This window comes from Bufo bufo, chromosome 4 (assembly GCF_905171765.1).
Source record: "Bufo bufo chromosome 4, aBufBuf1.1, whole genome shotgun sequence".
Taxonomy (NCBI): domain Eukaryota; kingdom Metazoa; phylum Chordata; class Amphibia; order Anura; family Bufonidae; genus Bufo; species Bufo bufo.
This window is the reverse complement of record NC_053392.1, coordinates 82538282-82560614: the sequence shown is the minus strand read 5'-3', so window position 1 is coordinate 82560614 and position 22333 is coordinate 82538282. Positions and strand designations below refer to the sequence as shown.

The 22333-nt window shown below is 42.0% G+C and overlaps 1 protein-coding gene across 1 annotated transcript in view; it reads right to left on the bottom strand.

The window, feature by feature from the left end:
* The window catches only part of SPATS1 (spermatogenesis associated serine rich 1), a 36287-nt gene extending 15815 nt beyond the window's left edge, over positions 1-20472 (bottom strand). The window contains exons 1-4 of the mRNA XM_040430979.1: positions 20355-20472; positions 13213-13351; positions 11853-11977; positions 8410-8574 (exon numbers count right to left, since the gene is read on the bottom strand). Of these exons, the coding sequence (XP_040286913.1) occupies positions 8410-8574; positions 11853-11977; positions 13213-13351; positions 20355-20388 (463 nt within the window). The 5' untranslated portion in view covers positions 20389-20472. The remainder of the gene's footprint in view (positions 1-8409; positions 8575-11852; positions 11978-13212; positions 13352-20354) is intronic.
* Between the last annotated feature and the right edge of the window lie 1861 nt (positions 20473-22333).

Genomic DNA, 22333 nt, shown 5'->3' with positions numbered 1-22333 from the left:
TCTATGAACTCGCCATGCCCCTCATTGAATACCTTGGGGTGTCTTCTTTCCAAAATGGGGTCACATGTGGGGTATTTATACTGCCCTGGCATTCTAGGGGCCCCAAAGCGTGAGAAGAAGTCTGGTATCCAAATGTCTAAAAATGCCCTCCTAAAAGGAATTTGGGCACCTTTGCGCATCTAGGCTGCAAAAAAGTGTCACACATCTGGTATCACCGTACTCAGGAGAAGTTGGGGAATGTGTTTTGGGGTGTCATTTTACATATACCCATGCTGGGTGAGAGAAATATCTTGGTCAAATGCCAACTTTGTATAAAAAAATGGGAAAAGTTGTCTTTTGCCAAGATATTTCTCTCACCCAGCATGGGTATATGTAAAATGACACCCCAAAACACATTCCCCAACTTCTCCTGAATACGGCGATACCACATGTGTGACACTTTTTTGCAGCCTAGGTGGGCAAAGGGGCCCATATTCCAAAGAGCACCTTTAGGATTTCACAGGTCATTTACCTACTTACCACACATTAGGGCCCCTGGAAAATGCCAGGGCAGTATAACTACCCCACAAGTGACCCCATTTTGGAAAGAAGACACCCCAAGGTATTCCGTGAGGGGCATGGCGAGTTCCTAGAATTTTTTATTTTTTGTCACAAGTTAGTGGAAAATGCTTTTTTTTTTTTTTTTTTTTTTTTCATACAAAGTCTCATATTCCACTAACTTGTGACAAAAAATAAAAAGTTCCATGAACTCACTATGCCCATCAGCGAATACCTTGGGGTCTCTTCTTTCCAAAATGGGGTCACTTGTGGGGTAGTTATACTGCCCTGGCATTCTAGGGGCCCAAATGTGTGGTAAGGAGTTTGAAATCAAATTCTGTAAAAAATGACCTGTGAAATCCGAAAGGTGCTCTTTTGAATATGGGCCCCTTTGCCCACCTAGGCTGCAAAAAAGTGTCACACATCTGGTATCTCCGTAATCGGGAGAAGTTGGGGAATGTGTTTTGGGGTGTCATTTTACATATACCCATGCTGGGTGAGAGAAATATCTTGGCAAAAGACAACGTTTCCCATTTTTTTTATACAAAGTTGGCATTTGACCAAGATATTTATCTCACCCAGCATGGGTATATGTAAAAAGACACCCCAAAACACATTCCTCAACTTCTCCTGAATACAGAGATACCAGATGTGTGACACTTTTTTGCAGCCTAGGTGGGCAAAGGGGCCCACATTCCAAAGAGCACCTTTCGGATTTCACAGGTCATTTACCTACTTACCACACATTTGGGCCCCTAGAATGCCAGGGCAGTATAACTACCCCACAAGTGACCCCATTTTGGAAAGAAGAGACCCTAAGGTATTCGCTGATGGGCATAGTGAGTTCATGGAAGTTTTTATTTTTTGTCACAAGTTTGTGGAATATGAGACTTTGTATGAAAAAAATAAAAAAAAAATCATCATTTTCCACTAACTTGTGACAAAAAATAAAAAATTCTAGGAACCCGCCATGCCCCTCACGGAATACCTTGGGGTGTCTTCTTTCCAAAATGGGGTCACTTGTGGGGTAGTTATACTGCCCTGGTATTCTAGGGGCCCAAATGTGTGGTAAGGAGTTTGAAATCAAATTCAGGAAAAAATGAGGAGTGAAATCCGAAAGGTGCTCTTTGGAATATGGGCCCCTTTGCCCACCTAGGCTGCAAAAAAGTGTCACACATCTGGTATCCCCGTACTCAGGAGAAGTTGAGGAATGTGTTTTGGGGTGTCTTTTTACATATACCCATGCTGGGTGAGATAAATATCTTGGTCAAATGACAACTTTGTATAAAAAAATGGGAAAAGTTGTCTTTTGCCAAGATATTTCTCTCACCCAGCATGGGTATATGTAAAATGACACCCCAAAACACATTCCCCACCTTCTCCTGAGTACGGAGATACCAGATGTGTGACACTTTTTTGCAGCCTAGGTGGGCAAAGGGGCCCATATTCCAAAGAGCACCTTTCGGATTTCACAGGTCATTTTTTACAGAATTTGATTTCAAACTCCTTACCACACATTTGGGCCCCTAGAATGCCAGGGCAGTATAACTACCCCACAAGTGACCCCATTTTGGAAAGAAGAGACCCCAAGGTATTCGCTGATGGGCATAGTGAGTTCATAGAACTTTTTATTTTTTGTCACAAGTTAGTGGAATATGAGACTTTGTAAGAAAAAAAAAAAAAAATCATAATTTTCCGCTAACTTGTGACAAAAAATAAAAAGTTCTATGAACTCACTATGCCCATCAGCGAATACCTTAGGGTGTGTACTTTCAGAAATGGGGTCATTTGTGGGGTGTTTGTACTGTCTGGGCATTGTAGAACCTCAGGAAACATGACAGGCGCTCAGAAAGTCAGAGCTGCTTCAAAAAGCGGAAATTCACATTTTTGTACCATAGTTTGTAAACGCTATAACTTTTACCCAAACCATTTTTTTTTTTTACCCAAACATTTTTTTTTTATCAAAGACATGTAGAACTATAAATTTAGAGCAAAATTTCTATATGGATGTCGTTTTTTTTGCAAAATTTTACAACTGAAATTGAAAAATGTCATTTTTTTGCAAAAAAATCGTTAAATTTCGATTAATAACAAAAAAAGTAAAAATGTCAGCAGCAATGAAATACCACCAAATGAAAGCTCTATTAGTGAGAAGAAAAGGAGGTAAAATTCATTTGGGTGGTAAGTTGCATGACCGAGCAATAAACGGTGAAAGTAGTGTAGGTCAGAAGTGTAAAAAGTGGCCTGGTCTTTCAGGGTGTTTAAGCACTGGGGGCTGAGGTGGTTAAGGACTGGGTGATTTTTCATTTTTGCGTTTTTGTTTTTTACTCAAGCCTTTTTTATTTTTCTGTTCACATTGTCATATGAGGCTTGTTTTTGCAGAACCAGTTGTGCTTTCTAATGGCAACATCTTATATTGCATGCAATGTAGTGGGAAACTGAAAAAGCATTCCAAATGGGGTGTAATTGGAAAAAAAAAAAATTCTGGGGTTTATGGCTTTTAGAGATGAGCGAATAGATTTTACAGAATCGATTTATCCAATCAGCAGGGTTTATGCAAATAAAAGAGCCCTACTGATTGGACAAATCAGTTCCGTAGAATCTTTTTGCTCATCTCTAATCGATTTTGTTTTTACGGCGTTCCATATGAGGCAAAACTGGCCTGTTACTTTCATTCTGTGGGTCAGTACGATTAAAATATCACATTTATATAGTTTTTCTTGTGTTTTAATACCTAAAAAAAGATAAAAACTTTGAAAAAAAAGATTTTTTTTCTTTTCATCGCTGTCCAATAATTCATTTATATTTAAGACTACTAAGCTGTGTGAGGCCTCAATTTTTGTGGAGCAATTTGTAGTTTGTTGATACTATTTTGGAGTGTGTACGACTTTTTGATTATTTTTGTAATTTTTTTTAGAGAGGTGAAGCAACGGAAAAACAGGAATTAGCTATTTTAATTTTTTTTTTCTGCTATGGCGTTCACCGTATGGGATAAATACATTGCGCAATATGAATTATCTTTATTTTTATTGTTTATCTATTTTTGGGGGCAATGGGGTGATTAGAATTTTTTTTTTTTTTTTTAGAAACATTTGGGGTCATTTATGAAATCAGTTTTGGAGCATAAAAAAATCTCAAGCCATGGCAACTGCAACATTTTCCTAGCAACTGCGACATTTTGTGACATTTCGGGATCTTCGCCACTTTAACAGCGGTCTATGTTTAAAAACTAAAAGTGAGATTAGACCTGGATTATGGATTATTTACTATGTGTGCCTTTTATAAATCACAAAAAAGTAGCAACCCACGCCAGGAACTACTTCGACTATTACACATAGGTGTAAAGCACATTACACTCACGCCACGTTCAGGTACACCCAGTTCATAAATTTGGTGCACGCACACAAAGCAAAGCCAGACTTAAAACTGACACAAAAACAACTTAAAATGATAAATAATCCTCCTTTTTTATTGTTTACCTTTTTTTACTTTGACTTGAACATGCGGTCATCTGCTTCTCCCATATACTGCAATGAATTACCATTGCAGTCTATGGGAGGTTAGCTATGTTCCTATGGAGTCCATGTTTATACCCCGGACCTCCGGAGTATATGTACAGAAGTCATCCGTATAGGGGCAATTGCATGATTTAAGAAATTAAACCAGATATCTCCCCGTTCATTGCTCAAATTGCTCTGCTAGACTCTCTTATGGCTGGCAGCTCGAGGGGGGTGTCCTTTCTGCTGTAGCTTTCCTTCTATCACAGTTCTGGGGATGTGTTAATTCTGATGCAGCCCTCCTTCTATCACAGCTGAGGAGACATTTCCTTTCTGCAGCAGTTTTCTTCCTGCCAAAGCTCAGCGTGGCATGTCCTTTCTTCTACAGCTCTGTCCATACCAAAGCTCAAGTGGCATGTCATTTCTGCTGCAGCTCTGTCCCTATCACAACTCAGGGGGCGTGCCCTTTCTGCTGCAGCTCTCTCCTCATAACTGTTACAGCTTTAAAAATAGATATGGCTTGTGGAAGTTGAAGGATGGAACTGAACATGTGCAACCATTTGAGTAGGTGTACGTGCACATTACTATACAGGTAAAACGCCGGGGGAGGGGGGGACTAATCATGAAATAAAGAAAATATTTCACAGTTGGAGCATTTTTTCTAACAAAAAGCAAATTAAAAACGTAACTAGTTTTTCTTGAAATAACATTTAGCACAGCACAGCACCTTTAAGTAGAACAAGGGTTTTAACGATGCAAAGTCATTGAAATGCGATGAGTCCTGATGGTAGAATACACGTGGGAGGTAAAGTGCCCCTTTGCTTAGGGCCCGACCATGCACCACTCCATCAGAGTTCCGCTTTATTAATAATTGTATCACATCTCGTAATGTATCACTAAATTTGCTGACTTGCTGACTTCTTCGCAGTAGAATAATCCTATTCTGTGCAGCATTATGATGGCTGAGAATATTTGTCTGTGGCCGTTTTCCTCTCTTTTTGTTGGCTCATTCAATTATTCATTTATAAAAAGAAGCGTGAAATATTCATTACTGGAAGAAGAGAGGAGTCTTGAAGAAAGGCTATATATTGTGAAGTAGCCATTGTTTACAAACTGTGGTGCTCAGGCTCCATCTTTTGGGTGATTTATGGAACTGCATGTTGGGAAGATTACCTGAATGCAGAGGAGGCTTGGCGTGATAATAAACATACAAAAAGTGGTAAGCATAATCTTGCTTACTTTTCTTACAAGTGCTGATAACTCAATGGCTTTTTGTGAAGATGTGCAGCGATCCACAGGAGGAAGACCTGGAAGGAGGGGAAGTGGTAGTTGAGGCAATGATAAGAGTAATAGTGGTTCATGGTGGCTCTCTGGGGCCATGCAGTGAATGGAGAATGCACTCCTTCTTTCGGGACACACCCTGGGCTTTTTAGAGACTTTTTTGGGTGTTTGGTGGGTGCCATCGATGTTAAGTAGATGAGTGCAAGGCAGGAGGGTAGATGTCGCTACCACAGATGGATGGTGGAGTCACTGACCAGGCCCGTTTGGTTACAATAAATAAGCCTCTCTTTACTGAATGGATGATAGGAGTTGCAGTATATATAGTAGCAATAGCCACAATTCCAAGAGCCTTCACAATCTTTCTAAATAACCACAGTCATTCTAATTTACAGCAGTTCCAAGACTGAGGGGTGCAGATCTCCAATCCGGATGTCCAGTCAAAGTGTGGTGGTTGCTGAAGAAATATACCTTTTCCACAGCAGTAAAGTCTCATTGCCATAAACGAGCGAATACCTTACTGTCTTACAATATAAGGGTCCATTCACACGTACATAGCTTCGGGTCCGCACCCGTTCCGCATTTTTGCAGAACAGGGGCGGACCCATTCATTTCAATAGGGCCGCAAAAAATGCGGACAGCACACTGTGCGCTGTCTGCATCCTTAGTTCCGATCTGCAGCCCAGCAAAAAAGAGAGCACGTCCTATTCTTGTCCGCAGCCACAGACAAGAATAGGCATTTCTATCACAGGGCCAGCCATGTGTGGTATGCAAAATTCAGAACGCACACGGCCGGTATCTGTGTTTTGCGGATCCGCAATCTGTGGACCGCAATACATATGCGGACGTGTAAATGGACTCTAATAAGAAAGTGTCCTTGAAATAACATGGGTAAACATATGGGGTGTGTGTTTAGGGGGGTGAACTACGTTAACCCAGTTGCCCCCTTACAGAATCACATTGTTATACAGATGTAGCAGAGCTCAAAGGAATAGTTGGCGCATTAAGCAAGCAATGGCAAGAAAATGCTAATAGATTTTTTGGGTGGTTTTTGATGGCTTTTGTCACGAGATGACACTATCACAATTCCTTTTAGTCCTGCTACATCTGTATGTTGCAATGTAAAGTACCATTGAAAGTGATATATCATGTTCTTAATACTTAATTTTTTGCCATGTATCCTCAGACTCATGGCCCATTACAGCAGGAGGTGGAGACCAATTGTCTCAGCAGTGTCACCATTCGTGTGTTAGTTGATGACATCAGGAATGATCAGTCACAGGGGGGTATCATTTGGTGCTCTGGGTCTAACTTGATGGTGGATAGAAGCATTGAAATGCAGCATTTATGGGTGATGTTGAGATGCCTCCATAAAACCATGTGTGTGCGTACAGTCTTGGCCTAAAAAGCCACCAAGGAGCACACTGGTGGGCCAGAAGAATGACTGAAGCCTGAGAAAGATTGGCGCCCATGGAACCACATGTAAGGATGGTGTGCGAGAGAATGAGAGACGAATGTTGGATCTGAAGGCCATTTTAAAGATCTAAACAATTTCAGCATGGTACTAGGACTGGTTTATGTATGGAGTGGAGGATGCAAGGGACTGTGTCTACAGGCGCCAGTGAGAGACCGACACAGAATCGACATTCTTCTACGAGTAAAAAAACCCACAGCACCAAGAGTCAAATGGTGTAAATTGCGAAAGATGATTCAGTGGAATTGTGTGCTATATTCTCAAGTTAAAGTGGTACTCTGCTAGAGAAGATAACCCGGTTAAGAACTGTGCAAACTGTGGACTTCAACTGTGGTAAAAGGGATCATACTGGGATATATGAAGCATCATTGACACACACACTATACCTACTGGCAGCTGAGGTTGATCAAAATTATTTTGCAACTCTTTAGTGGCTTAACAATTAGTGATGAGCAGCAGGGGTCATATTTGAATTAGCGATAGTTGGCAAATATTTTGTAGAATATTCGTCAAACATTCGCGTATTCGAATATTCGTTATATTCAACTTTTTTTTTTACTCGAAAAATTGGCAATGTAATGATCGCGTAATATGCGAATATTGCACGATCAATACAGGCGTGGTTCAAAAAGGAATATATAGCACTATAAATGACGGATATTCTAAAAAACTAATATATAGCACTATATTCAATATAGTGCTATATATTCCTTTTTGAACCACGCCTGTATTGATCGTGTAATATTCGCATATTACGCGATCATTACATTGCCGATTTTTCAAGTAAAAAAAAAAAGACGAATATTCGAAAAACAAATATATAGCACTATATTCAAAATATTTGCAAATTCTCTAAGTTGCTATATTCACGATAAATATTCGTAATTTGAATATTCGCGCTCAACACTATTAGCGATCACAGAGGCCCCTGGAGACAAAAGGGCAGTACATGAAAGAGGCTGGTGCAACCCCAAAAACTAAGCCTAGTTGTGCATTCCATGGTAGAAAGTAGCCCGAATTAGACCCATAGTGGCACAGAAGGTAAAGGCAAGATCCGTCAGTAATTCAGAGGGCAACCTGACCTCTAGACCTTTATAAAGACTGTATTAGTTTATTACATGGTCCTTCGGTTCTTCAGTTTAAGAGACTGTGTCCACCAAAAGCAAGAGAAAGTGCTGAGTTGTGAGACAGTAATCAGTACAGAAGGAAGGAAGGAATTAGATAGATACAGGGTTGCACCACCAATGAGGCCAGGTGAGGGAGGGGTTAGGTTAAGAAATATGTATTAGGAAGGGGAGGTGCCTCAGGCAGCAGAAAGGCTAGGTGCACCCCTGGATAGATAGATAGATAGACGGACAATTGGATAGACAGACAGACAAACTGATAAACAGGCGGATAGACAAATGTATAGACAGACGGATAGATATAAAATAGTTTGATAGGTAACAGATAGATAGATAGATGATAGATAGAAACTGGTGAGAATGACAGCAAATTGTTACTTTCATAAAAGCTGCAATAGTTTTCTTTTGCTATTTTCCCGTAATCAGAGCAACCAGATTTGACTGCATCATGTGACTGCACCCAACTGTTCCCTCTGGTGCGCTGTTTAGGTAGACTTACCTTTCTTCTTCTTTCCAATGCTCATTGGAAGTGTGTGAACATGCGAGTCCACCTGGCTGCTCCTGTGAACATCACCAATGATACATCTCTTGCCAACATGGTAAGTAAATGGGCATCCGTCGTTCGGATAAAAACTCCATTCAGTTCCAACATTGAGGCTGCTTTCTGCAACAAATAGATGGAATAGTTTTCATTATGCCTTGTTCTAGGTTTCAGGCAACAGAAAGATATCTATAGAAGTGCGGCTTTTGTCACATGCTGAGTATATGCAAAGTGAGTCTCCACAAGTTCCAGCTGACTGCAGATTTCATGTAAATGTTATGGGAGAGACATTCTGCACTATAGGTGGTACTTGGCACAATTCATAGGGAGGAAAGCATCATTATCGGACATTTTGGAGTTAGTTTTGCTTTGACTTTGAGTTGGCGAAATGTGCGCCATATATATACAAAAGTCACACCATGGAGCATCTTTAAGCTGTCTAGAAATGTCACTCTAAGTTACTGCTAAGCAGTGATTAATGTGCAGTTAAACTAAGTGGGATAGCAAACTACACTCACTTTTACACCACTTTTCAAAAGTGGTGAAGGTGGGATAAAATGACAAAGTTGAAAATTTTGTTGCAAATAGACGACTTTTGAATTCCATGAACTATAAATAAAAAGGAAATAGTACTCTGCATCTGAACATACCCTCACCGTAAATGCAAAAAGCTCTGTGATTCTTACAGAGGCACATGAGGCATGCACCCTGGGTCCTCCATCACTTTGAGGATCTAGGGGGCCTCCACCACCCACTTTCTCTGTTGACTTTTTCAAAGTGAGTTGACTCATGAAGACAAGTCCCTATGTGAGTAGCTAAATGCTGGTCTGGTTCCTGGAAACTCTAGCCATCTTCTGCTGTTCAGCTCCATGCTCTATCTCATAGAGAGAGTTCTGACAGAGGGATCCCCATCTATAATGTCCATATGTGTTATTGAAAGGAGTGTGGAACTCCGAATTGTGCGCCAATCCAAACAGTTTGACTTTGGGATAGATGTATACCTATGGGCGTTATCCTGGTGGTCCCCTGGTATTTACCCTTTAACCCCTATACAAAGCTCTGGATTTTGCTGCAGGGAACCACAAGACTGCTACCTCCTGGAATAGTTCTGTTGTGGTTGGTAGCTGACTCATAGTGGTCAGAGACACCGGTGCGGGGCAGCAAAGGATCAGGCAAAACCATAATGGACTAAGGTCAGGGCAGGCAGGGTTTGTGTGAATACAGGAAACAGAACCAAGGTCAGGTTAGGCAGCGTCAGAATGATAAACCAGGCACAGGTCAGGCAGTGGAGAATCAAAGTCAGCAAAGGGCAGAGGTCAGGCAGACAACAAAACAACACCCCTTCACAGGGATCTAGCAAAGCTAAGAACCTTATTGTTGTTAGCTCTTTCGAGCAGGGCCCTGACTCCTAGTGTTTCAGTTGTATATTAGCCAGTTACTTTTGTTTTGTATATGAACCCTATTACTTTGAAGCGGTGCGGAATATGGTGGCGCTATATAAATAATAATAATTATTATTATTATAATTGTTTAGGTACCTTCCCACTGGAGAAGGTGCCTAAAATATTCACAGTTCTCCCGCCATTGGCTGGTGAAGATTAGGGCATGTGCATTGGCGCTTTAAAAAACCTGAAGGTACTACTGGCACTGGAGGAGGGACCTGGCTGACAAGCAAGCCAAAGCTTCCTTGCTGTCTTACATTTAGACCATTGTCTATGTCTAAACCAGGCGTACAAAATGGTAAATGAAACGGGCCTACTGGCCTTTCCCCTTCCCCGCCCACCCCACGCCCACTTTTTTAGACCTGGCGTTAGCGGGGGAAATTTGAAGATTGTGGCACAAAGGACGTTTTCTATGCAATCTGCACCAGAAATACACCTTATATAGTTGTATTTCAGGTTAGTAGATGACCCCCTATATATCCCTTTAAAGGGAAATGCAGTCATAATGAAACTTCTGAAAACATCACAGAATTAGAGTGCTCTGAATATAGAGAAAGACCTTTTGCAATTGCTCAGATATTTCTTTGCACTCTAAAATGGAATTAATAGAGCAAATACACTCACTGGAAAAAAAAAAAAAAGAGAAGTTTATTAAGGAAAACTGAACAATTGAAAGGAGCTTCTAGGACCCTATTGTGCTGCCTCCAGTCTGGATACATGCGATACGGCCTCTAGCCTCGTTATAAGATGAGATATGGCCTCAGGCCCGGAAATAAGATGAGATACGGTTGGGCATGGAGGCATACAGGTTCTGTATGGTATCCTGCAGGATATTTGCCCACAGATGTTATAGATGGGCCTGTAGATCCTGTACACTCGTAAGATGCTGAAGGTAGGGTCCCAGCTGGTCCCATAAATGCTAAATTAGTGATAAATCAGGTGACAAGGCAGTCCAAGGAAGTCTTGTAATCTGGTGGAGACATTCCTGGGAAGCCCTTGGTGTGGTGAGCATAATCCTGCAGAATAATGCCATTTAGAAGCCCTGCCATGAGAGGAACACATGTGGCGGCAGGTTGTCCTAAACTTATCACTGAACTGTCAGTGTCCCTCATATCACTACTAGGAGTGACCGACTGTTGTTTGCGAAGGCTCCCTTGATTACACAGTAGTTGTTGGGGCAATGTGCCCACAGCAAAGAATGTCTTGAAGCGCTCCCCACAAGGCCTCCATAGTCAAACCTAACCATCATGGGATCCCAAACAGAACCAGGATTCATCATTAAAGTACGGTTTCAGTCCGTAGCAGTCCAGGTTTCCTATTCGTGACACCATTGCAAATGAAGGCGATGGTGGCTGTCTGTCAATGGCTGGACACGTAATGGGAATCATGACAAACAGAGGTGTATAATGAATGTACTACCTGTATCTGGATGGTGGACAACAAAACCGTGGGAGCTGCTCTTGCTTGTTGGAAGATCAAAAAATCTTCTCTACTGGTGGTCTGTCTTGGGCTATCCGTTTGCCATACGTGCATTCCCTCACTCAACCACTGCTTCCAACACCTCCTAACAGCTAGGTCAGAACAGCTTAGATGGCGGGCTATCCGTTGAAATTACCATACTGCTTTTCTCAGTCCAATGATGCACCTCCTCTCAAAGTCTGTCAACTGAGCAAAATGTCTTATGCAGTGTCTAATTAGACCACACCTGTTATCCTTTACATATCTGCTTGAGACAAAACTGCTTGCCAAGTTTTGAAGCAATCTAACATGTCTATCTGGGTGCGTTTATTTTTTTTGCCAATGAGTGTAACATTTATGTGCAGAATAAGAATACCTCTTTCATTATTTTGCTTAGATTACTGCATCTATCATAGTCATACCCAATGAGGTAGGAGGTCACTTCAGTGGTCAAACAATGAGGTTTTAAAAAAATCATTAGGTTCCTCATAATGTACTTACTTGGATATGATCGTTGAAGTCTAATTCGTTCTGGGAATTTAACGTCCTTTATATGAGGCAGAGGAGCGTCTGAATATCGAGGTGAAGGCAGCCATCGGATGCAAGGTTTCCAGTCTAGATCACAGCTGTGGAGAACAACAGGAAAGTAGGTTGTGTATTATTTCCTTTAAGATTCCATCAGATTACATATTACAGAGGTATTCTCCATTGGATGCCATATTACAGAATCATTCTCAACCAGATGTCTATTTGGTGCATTATTGTATTCTTTGCCATGGGCTACCCTATTTATTTTGTTATGTGTTGTTGTTTTATGCGTAATCCCATATTTTAACTACCAATTTTGTAGCAGTAATGTTTTTGTTTTTGCATACCTCAATTTGCATTTTTTTTTTCAGGAATGGCACAAAATAAAGTCATAAAAAGAGATCCTCCAGAATTGTTAACTAAGACATACCCTGAGCCAAGTTTTTACTTGACTTAAATGGTATGTCCCAATATTCAACCAATTTTCTTTATTACTGTGTCACTGAAATAAAAATAAAAAATATGTAATTCTGTAAAAAGTCTTTATTAAAAATCTGCTACCGTTTTGTGTATATAACACCTATGCAAACATTTCTCCATGTGACTCCATGTGCGTTTGGAGTGGCTGGTCGACCTGTGAGACTGGGAGGCAAGCCAGAGATAGGAGGGGTATTTAAATCTGCTAGAGAGTCTTGGACAGCTGATGGTGATTGCAAATATGTGTCCTGTGCTGTGCTTTGTACTTGAGCTCTAGATCTGCTTGGTAAACTTCTGTGCACCAAGCATGGTTTGTTTTCTGGATTATCCTCTCGTCTGCTGTATTGCTTTCTGCTGATTTTTGATCATGGTTAGTTTCTGGATTAACCCCTCATCTGCTGTTTAGTCCTTATTCATTTCCCCTGGTTCTGACCCTGCTTGTCAACTACTCTTTCCACCCCGGTCATTCTGGAAGGTCTATTCTAGGGAGCTAGCACCAGTTTTCTGCTACCTTACTCCAAAGACATAACCCTGGGTCCATAGCAGCCAAGTCCATCTGGCCTTGTGGCAGCCTCTGGTAAAAAGCCTAGGGGTAGTCTTATCTTCCTACCAACTTGAATGGTTAAGGAACACTGGTAGCAGTTTCTGAGTTTGCTGGCTGTGGTTCTGGATGGTGACTGTAGTATTTCCTTACACATGTGATATGAACCTCCAGTATCTTTCACCTGAATCTTACTTCACAACTTACTAAATAGATGATAGCAAGAAGTAGGCAACAAATGGTATAAACATGGTCTCATTCAAGACGAAAAAGTGAAATTAAAATTTTATGTAAAAAAACAACAACACAACTTACTTAGGATAGGTCGGGCTTTTGTAGTGAATATTTGGGAAAACATTTCTGTCATGCTGTTCCTCTTCAGAATTAGAATGGGGTTCTTCTGGGTTGCAGGTGCAGTCGTGATGTAGTAAATTATTACAGTTTTCTAAAAAGTCTGTAAAGATATAAGAATGTAAAATTATTATTAGTCATATTATTATTATTTTAATAGTGCAACTGGTCAGATAAAAATGTTTATTCAAATAACTTCCAATAATATTATGATGCCAAACTTTTTGTCTAACAGAGCACCTTCTTCCACATGTTTGCTCTGCTCCCTACCTGGCTTGTGGCAAACTGCAAAGGAGACTTCTTATGGCTTGCTTTAAACAATGGTTTCTTCTTGCCACTCTTCCATAAAGGCCAGATTTGCGGAGATTCTCCAACCCGAGCTGTGGATCACTACAGCTCCTCCAGAGTGACCATGACCTCTTGGCTGCTTTTCTAATTAGTCCTCTCCTTATCTAGGCTGTCAGTTTAGGTGGACGGCCATGTTTTGGTAGGTTTACAGTTGTGCCATGCTCTTTCCATTTTCAGATGATGGATTGAACAGTGCTCTGTGAGATGTTCAGAGCTTGGTATATTTTTCTTATAACCTAACCCTACTTTACACTTCCCCACAACTTTATCCCTGACCTGTCTGGTGTGTTCCTGGATTTTCATAATTCTGTTTTATCACTAATGTTCTCTAACAAACCTCTGAGGCCTTCACAGAACAGCCATAGTTATACTGAGAGTAAATTACACACAGGTGGACTCTATTTATTAATTAGGTGACTCCTGAAGGCAATTGGTCACACTCGATTTTATTTAGAGGAATCAGAGTATAGGAGGCTGAATACAAATGCACACCACACTTTCAGATTTTTATTTATTAATATTTTGAAAACCATGTATCATTTTCTTTTCACTTCACACATACTTGGTGTTGGTCCATCACATAAAATCCCAATAAAATACATTTTTAAGTTTGTGGGTGTAACGTCAAAAAAATGTGGATAAATTCAAGGGATATGAATACTTTTTCAAGGTACTGTGTACCAATTATTGACTGAACCTTTACACTGAAGCTGCACATGGAGGATGTGCATTGCTGAAATGTCTGCTTGCATTGTAGGACATTTCTGGTGTGATAGGTAGAGTAGCCCAGGAGTACAGACTACTCCTGGATAGGACCCTTCTGGCACCTGCTACGCTACTTTGAAGGTGTCCAGGGCCAGGGAAACCACAGGTGGCAATAAACAGTAAAACTCCCAAATCGGAGTCACCACCCTGTTTGACACTCTTCCTAGGCAGTGTGTCTAGGAACCTTCACTTGTATGTTTCCAGGATCTTCTGCTGCCCTGCACTAAAGTTTACACTCTGTGCCAAGACCAGACCGCATCAGTGCATTGTTTGATTTAAAGAGAACCTGTCACCTGGATTTAGTGCATAGAGCTGGGGACATGGGCTGCTAGATGGCCACTAGCTCATCTGCAATACCCAGTCCCCACAGCCCTCTGCGCTTTTATTGTGTTAAAAAACAGTTTTGACCCATATGCAAATGACCTGATATGAGTCCTGTATACGGAGAGGAGTCAAGCGGAAAGGAGCCCAGCACCGCCCCGCGTCCTCCGAATCTCCTCCTTGCTGGCTGACGTCACAGAGCTGGAGCGCCGAAATCTCGCGATGCGCGAGCTAGCGCATGCGTAGTTCGTTCCCTGTGCTGATGCCAGTACAGGGAATGAACATGATGCCGACACTGCGCATGCGCTAGCTCGCGCATCGCGAGATTTCGGCGCTCCAGCTCTGTGACGTCAGCCAGCAAGGAGGAGATTCGGAGGACACGGGGCGGTGCTGGGCTCCTTTCCGCTTGACTCATCTCCGGATACAGGACTCATATCAGGTCATTTGCATATGGGTCAAAACTGTTTTTTAACACAATAAAAGCACACAGAGCTGTGGGGACTGGGTATTGCAGATGAGCTAGTGGCCATCTAGCAGCCCATGTCCTCAGCTCTATGCACTAAATCCAGGTGACAGGTTCCCTTTAAGCTAGCATCAGAACACTTGCTGAGCCCCCCTATAGCAGTAGCTAGGGCTGTTGTGGCTGTACTCTGGGGCATAGCTAAAGGGGGTCAGAGGTACCAGTCGCTACAAGGACCAGGTGCCTGAGGGGGTCCAAAGACCATTGTCTGTGTATATATCTCTATACATACTGCATATGATATAAACACGATTACAAAAATCTACACCCTGTATACCTCTGGTCCTATTCTTTGTAAACTTTAGGATACTGGCTGACATTTGCCTATATTGTAATTTGCCATGTCAGCTACTTTAAATCTTCCAAATTTGCAAAACATACTGGCAGGCAAAGCAGTTTACGTTAAGAAACGGCCAAATGATGGTTAGACCCATACTATGAGAAGTATTATATGTAGATCTGGTGATTTTCTAAGTCTGAAAAGCTCATACATCATAAAGTTAATTTTTTTGGGATGAAAATAAATTGTCCAGGATCCAGATTGTTGGAATAACAATGACCAGATCTTTGGCCTGGGACAGCTCATAGAGCTCTGTGGCTTTTAGTTTATTACTTTTATGCTGATGACACTCAAATTAACTTCTCTGGTCCAGATGTTCCCTCCCTACTATCCAGAATTCCTCAGTGTCTATCTGCTATATCTTCCTTCTACTTCTCTTGGTTTCTGAAACTTAAAATAGAGAAAACAGAATTATTATTCCCCCCTGTCAGGTGACCCCTACTGTCACCCCCCCCCCCCCTCCCCAACAGACCCATCTATCACAGTCAATGGCTGCATGCTCTCCCTGGTTCCACAATTCTGCTGCCTTCGGTAACGTTTGATTCAGCTGTGTCCTTCCAAACACACATCCAAGCCTTTTCCACCTTCTGCCGCCACCAGTTCAAAACTATCTCTTAGGTCTGCATATTCCTCAACCAGGAGTCTTCAAACACTTGTGCATTCCCTCATCTCCTGCATCTCCTCTTTCTTTCCTCAGGGCTCTCCCTGGAGTTGTGGAGTTTGACCCCGCTTGGTGTTGGATGTTTCTTTAAGTATGCCGCAAGAATATAGGTGTAGTGGCAAGCTGATGGTGGAGTAAGGAACCAGGCCAGTTGATTCCAATAAATAAAGACTGCTTTTATGAAAGTGCAAAATGTGAGTAGTAGTTCATCTAGTAATAACAAGGCACAATTCGAAAGCACAGTGCAATTATTTTCCAATGGTAACGTATGGACAGCATCAGTAATGAGGGTTGTAGCACTCCTTCTATCTGTCTTTCTCAAAAGACTCTCTGCAGAACCTTGGTCCAGACAATGAGGCTCTTAGCAAGATTCCTGTGCTGAGGGGTGCAGATGTGAGATAAGGTGATCAAAAACATCTCAAAATCTGGAAGGGTGCATTAGCAATGTTCCCTCTCACAGCAGAAAGGTCTCTCTGCCATAAATGTGCACGGTGCCTTGCTGCCTGACTCCAATGCATGGCCTTGAGGGTTCTAGACCTTCTAACTTCCTTCTCTCAGGAGAACTTTGGTAGTTAAGGTGCTTTCTTGGCTGTAGAAGTGTCACAGATGAGAGTTTTCTGATCCTGGGCCTAGCTCTGATTAGCCTGCACATTAAGGTCTGCACTGTCGCACAGCTAGAACTCAACTGTATTGACTAACTAAACAGGGGGCACACCTAAGTCCATCTCCTGACAACTCAACACAATCAGCCAAGAAGTTAAGCATTAATTGTCCATACAATTAACTTAGCAATGTAAAGGCTGTATTAGACAACCCGATTCTGCAGACGATTGTCGGGAAGGAAGTGTTCTTTCCCGTAAATGCCTGGTCGCTAGAGCAGGAGACTGCTGCTATTACATGCAGTGATCGCCTCCACAGCATGGGGAGGAACGATTGTTATGCCATCGCTTGTCCCCATACTGTCTAGTTCAGTGTTTCCCTACCAGTGTGCCTCCAGCTGTTGCAAAACTACAACTCCCAGCATGCCCGCACAGCCAAAGGCTGTCCGGGCATGCTGGGAGTTGTAGTTTTGCAACAGCTGGAGGCACACTGGTTGGGAAACACTGTAAGTTGTTTGCTGGGGGCAGATTGTCCTGTCTAATCACGATCATGCCTAAAAATCACAATTGCCCGTTCATCGGGCAATCGGTGGCAGTATTAAACTGCCGGATCATCGTTAACGAGCGTTCATGCGAAAACTTGTTAACGATGAACTGACTGAGAATAATGCACACGTTCCGTTATTTTTGCAGATAGGATGCAGACCCATTCATTTAAATGGGTCAGCAAAAAATGCGGACAGCCCACCGCATCCGTATGTCCGTTCCGTAGTCCCGTAAAAAAATTTAACATGTCCTATTCTTGTCCGTTTTAGGCATTGTTACAATGGATCCGCAAAAAAAAACGGATGGCATATGGATGTCATCCGTTTTTTGGGCGGATGCGCAATTTGCGGACTGCAAAACACATACGGTCGTGTGCATGTAGCCTAAACCAGTCTAATGCACCTTTTAACATCATAGCAATTAACCCTTTGCAGTAACCCTGTTCTGAGGTACTCCACTCTCATCTAACACTCTTGTGCCCCTCCAATCTATCCTCAAGTCTGCAACCTGGCTACTCCACCTCTCCCCATGTTACTCCTCTGTCTCTTCTTTCTTCCAATCTCTTCACTGTCTCCATTCCTCATAAAATCCAGTACAAAACATTAGCTATGACATACAAGACCAGCCATGATCTGCCCCCTCCATACATCTGTGACCTTCCCACACATAATCTGTGATCCTCACAAGACCTCCTTCTTTTATCTATTCTTTTCACAATCGTCTCCAAGATGTATCGTGTGCATCCGCCATGCTCTAGAACTGTCTACCCCAACATATCAGACTGTCACCTATGGATTGCTGTATCCAAAACCGATACATTTGTAAACTTAGTTAACAATATAGCCTCCGTCCTACTGTAAATTGTATGGGCTCCACGGAGGTCTTTGCGATCTTGCTTGTCTCGCGTCTATGACCTGAAACTTTGTTTATTCGCATAAATGATGGTGTCAAAATCCGAAGCTGAACCTAGAGGGACATACAGATGCGGTCAGTGCGCGGCTTGCACCTTCTCCAATAACCTCCACCGGCAATATATCTAATAGATCTTTCATGAATTGCAAGACCACGGTGTCATATACCTTCTCACATGTGTATGCGGCCCTCAATATACTGCCTCATCGGGAGGGGGGCTTATTCCTTAAATACTCACATGTAAGCGGCCGCGCATGGCCACCCAGCGCCGACAGGTGACCACACACCACCAGTTGTGGTACACCGCACTACTGTCTGCATTATTATATCCGGCTACTAACGCTCCCAATAACTGACTCAGAAATGCGTAATAGACATCAATATCGCATACTGTAGCTACTAATGTTCGAGCATATGCGTCACCGAAGTTAGCTTTCTAAAGCAGGGGAAATGGGGTTGATACTGCTGACCTTGCCCACAGACTAACATCAAACTGCTGGGCTGACAAGACGCTACTTCTGCATTTCCCATCGTATAGGGGCTTCAGTGTTGATTGGGTTGACACTGCTGACCTTGCCCGCAGTTTAACTTTGAGCTGCTGGGCTGACAAAAAAACTACCTCAGCAATAACCCCTCAAGCACAAGAGCACTTTAGCCCAGCTTTCCCATTGCATATGGGCTTCAGTGTTGAAGGGGTTGATACTTCTGACCTTGCCCGCAGTTTAACATTAAGCCGCTTGGCTGACAAGACCTTACTTTAGCATTAACCCATCCAGTACAAGAGCACTTTAGCTCAGCTTTCCCATTGCATGTGGGTTTCAGTGTTCCTGCTGTAGCTGTACTTCGGGTTGTCTACTCCAGCAGGGAGCATAGGGTTAAGGCAGGACTCTACTCACAGCTATCTCATTTGCTGTTGGGTTCTACCAGTATCCTAGCGTTAACCCTCTGTGGGACAGTACAGCTCCACCACTGTGCGGGGGCCTGCATCCCCTGCTGTGCCTTGCAATAGATGATTATTATATGAGCCAGATCCTGGGTAGATCCGACCTATGGATACACTCATCCTGGACCCATTGCACTTTCCAGTGTACAGGGCGTCTAAGGGGCCATTAGAAAGACATCCCCCGAGAGTCTGTCACATTTTCCCGTACAAGGTTTCCTGTTTTACAGGGTCGCCTGATTTTTTCCCCACACTGGGATATCTTGTCCCTACTTTAACTATTCTATTTAATTAGCTGCCTTTTTTTAATTATATGATTAAGGGCTCATGCACACGACCGTATCTGCAAAAAATACGGATGACGTCCATGTGCATTCCGCACTTTGTGGTATCGAACAGTCCTACCTTTGTCCGTAACGCGGACAATAATAGGACATGTTCTATTTTTTTGCGGACATACGGAAACGGAAAGCACACAAAGTAACTTTTTTGCAGATCTATTGAAATGAATGGTTCCACATAGGGTCTGCAAATAAAAACCTAATGGGCACGGAAACAAAATACGTTTGTGTACATGAGCCCTAAGGGTTGCGTTTTAACACTGCACATCTCAGTGACCCTACGGCCACTATACCGCCATATGAGCAGTTTCTACCCTTACCTACTGTATGTATTCCTGCCCAATCCCTTGTTGATTGTAAGCCTTCATGGGAAAGGTCCTCTCTGCTTCTTTACCGATTTGTAAATCCTTATTTTGCTTGTTTTGTATTATGTACTGTATAAACTCTTTTCATATATAACTTATATATAACATAAAAATATATATAAATCTTATGTATCTGTCTGCATATCCATCATTGATCAATCTATTGGTCTGTTTAAAAAAAGTTGAGCAATTAATTACACAGAAGTAGCATCACACACCCCAGTCATGTGGAAAAAAAACTTGATCTTGATGCTTTGTTATTCACCCCAATTTAAACCTATTAAAAACCAATGAGCTAAACTTCACAGAACGAAAATTAACATTTATATAACATTTCTTTAGTGATAAATCCTACAGAATCTGATGGCTAAAATATCTAGTGTTGAAAATTCATAAAAATGCAATCAGATAACAACATCCCTGTAAAATTTTTCAAAAAGATAGTCACCTCTGTGAGGAAGGTTCTCCAGTAGGTCCAGCATGATCTCTTCTTAAGACGTATAGAACAGTGTATATACTGTACAGTAGGCTATGGCTTCTTCCTCCCCGGCTCCTGACCACATTCCTGGCGCGGTCAGCAGCATGTTGTGGTAAACACACTCTCTATTCAGTCCTGACAACAATTGATCTACATAGAACAATGATGTAACCATGGAGACAGCAGAACAAACACCGGGAGCAAAGACTGCAGAAAGTGTCCCACTGCCATAGCTGTGATGTATCATACTGCTACTGGAATGGATTATCAGACACAGTTTATCTATCTATCTATCTATCTATCTATCTATCTATCTAGAAGAATAAAAGAAAAGAAGCAGCACTCAAATAGTATGCGGGTGCAAAAAATCCTCCTATCAGACCTGTGACCAAGGTCCAGATTGTAGATACAAAGCAAAAAAAGAAGGCAGCACTCCAGGTAGTGAAGAAAGTGGACGGTTTATTCACCCAACCAGCAGCAACGTTTCAGCTCTCTCTATGGAGCCTTTGTCCAGCTGAGTAACATGTGCACGATAACATACATAAGTAGTGGCAGTGATTAACATAATTACAAATTGATTCATGATATCATAGAAAACAAATAAAGTAAATATACTAAAAGTGCAATCACATAAGTAGTGCAATTCATCTATACATCTGATGTGAATATGATTGGACATAAGTGGAATCATAAAAATACATGATATAATTCATATAGTGTAGAATATACCCAAATTTTACATGATTGGTAATCATTACAAAAGTGAACAGGTGTGTAAACATAATAAAATCAATTAAAAACCTTTGAATGGATCAATGCTGGCTGAAGCGACATGGTGGAAACTGCTGGCGTCTGGAAAAGACAACGGCGCATGCGCCGCACTATCTGTTATCGCAAGACATGTACAGGAGCTGAGCATCATTGTAGACCATAACAAAAATGGCCACTGTGGGAACATCGCATTAGGGCGCATGCGCAAGACAGCACTGCCGCCCATAGAGCGTTTGACGTCACTAAGTGACAGAAAATGCACCGCAGTGTGCAGCAGAAGAGGCCGATCCATTTGTCGGGGGCCAGCGGTTCAATGCCGGTCACCGCCAGGACATCTGTATCGGCAAGGGTGTGTGGCTGTCATACCAACTCCACCCTGTCGTCCAGATATATCGGCGCATCCGCTCCATGCCGCTCATTACTACCATATAGTGAAGGATCCACATTGTGAATTAATCACACTGGTATGAAAGAGCGCACGGATCCACTGCATCGGTAAACATAAAGAAATATATGAAAAATAAGAGAAAGCAAAACAGCCAACCCGTCTGTGTGATGTGACCCGAGACCCAAAACAAAGGGGCTGGGGCCACACAAGACAGACAGGGGCTGTCACTAAGCTGCTCAGCATCACATAGTAATACAAGAGTATATATGGGGATCGCCGACACAGTTCCTCCAGTCTTCACCATGTATGTCCATTCATAGTATACAGTCATAGTATTTTCCTATATAGGAAGAAGGGAACAAGGAAAAAAAGGGGGAAACCAATTAATATATGGCACATGTTATTTTCCATATACACAATCCAGACAGAAGAAAGGATAAACATAATCGGCAATTAAACAACCCTAAACTCCACATTTAAACCCTGGGGTTTCAGGGTGCCTAAAGTATAGATTCAGTAAAGTTTACGTTTCTTTAATAGTTTGATACGGTCACCTCCTCGTCTGGAGGGGGTTATTTGTTCCAGAATTCTAAATCTCAAATCATTTTGTGTATGTTTGGCCTCGGCGAAATGTTTTGACACAGGAAGATCCATTTTTTGTTTTCGAATGGAATACCGATGTTGATTGAGGCGAGTTTTTACGTCCCAAGTGGTCTCCCCAATATATAAAAGATTGCAGGGGCAAATCAGCAAGTAGACAACATAAGACGAATCGCATGTTAAGTACTGT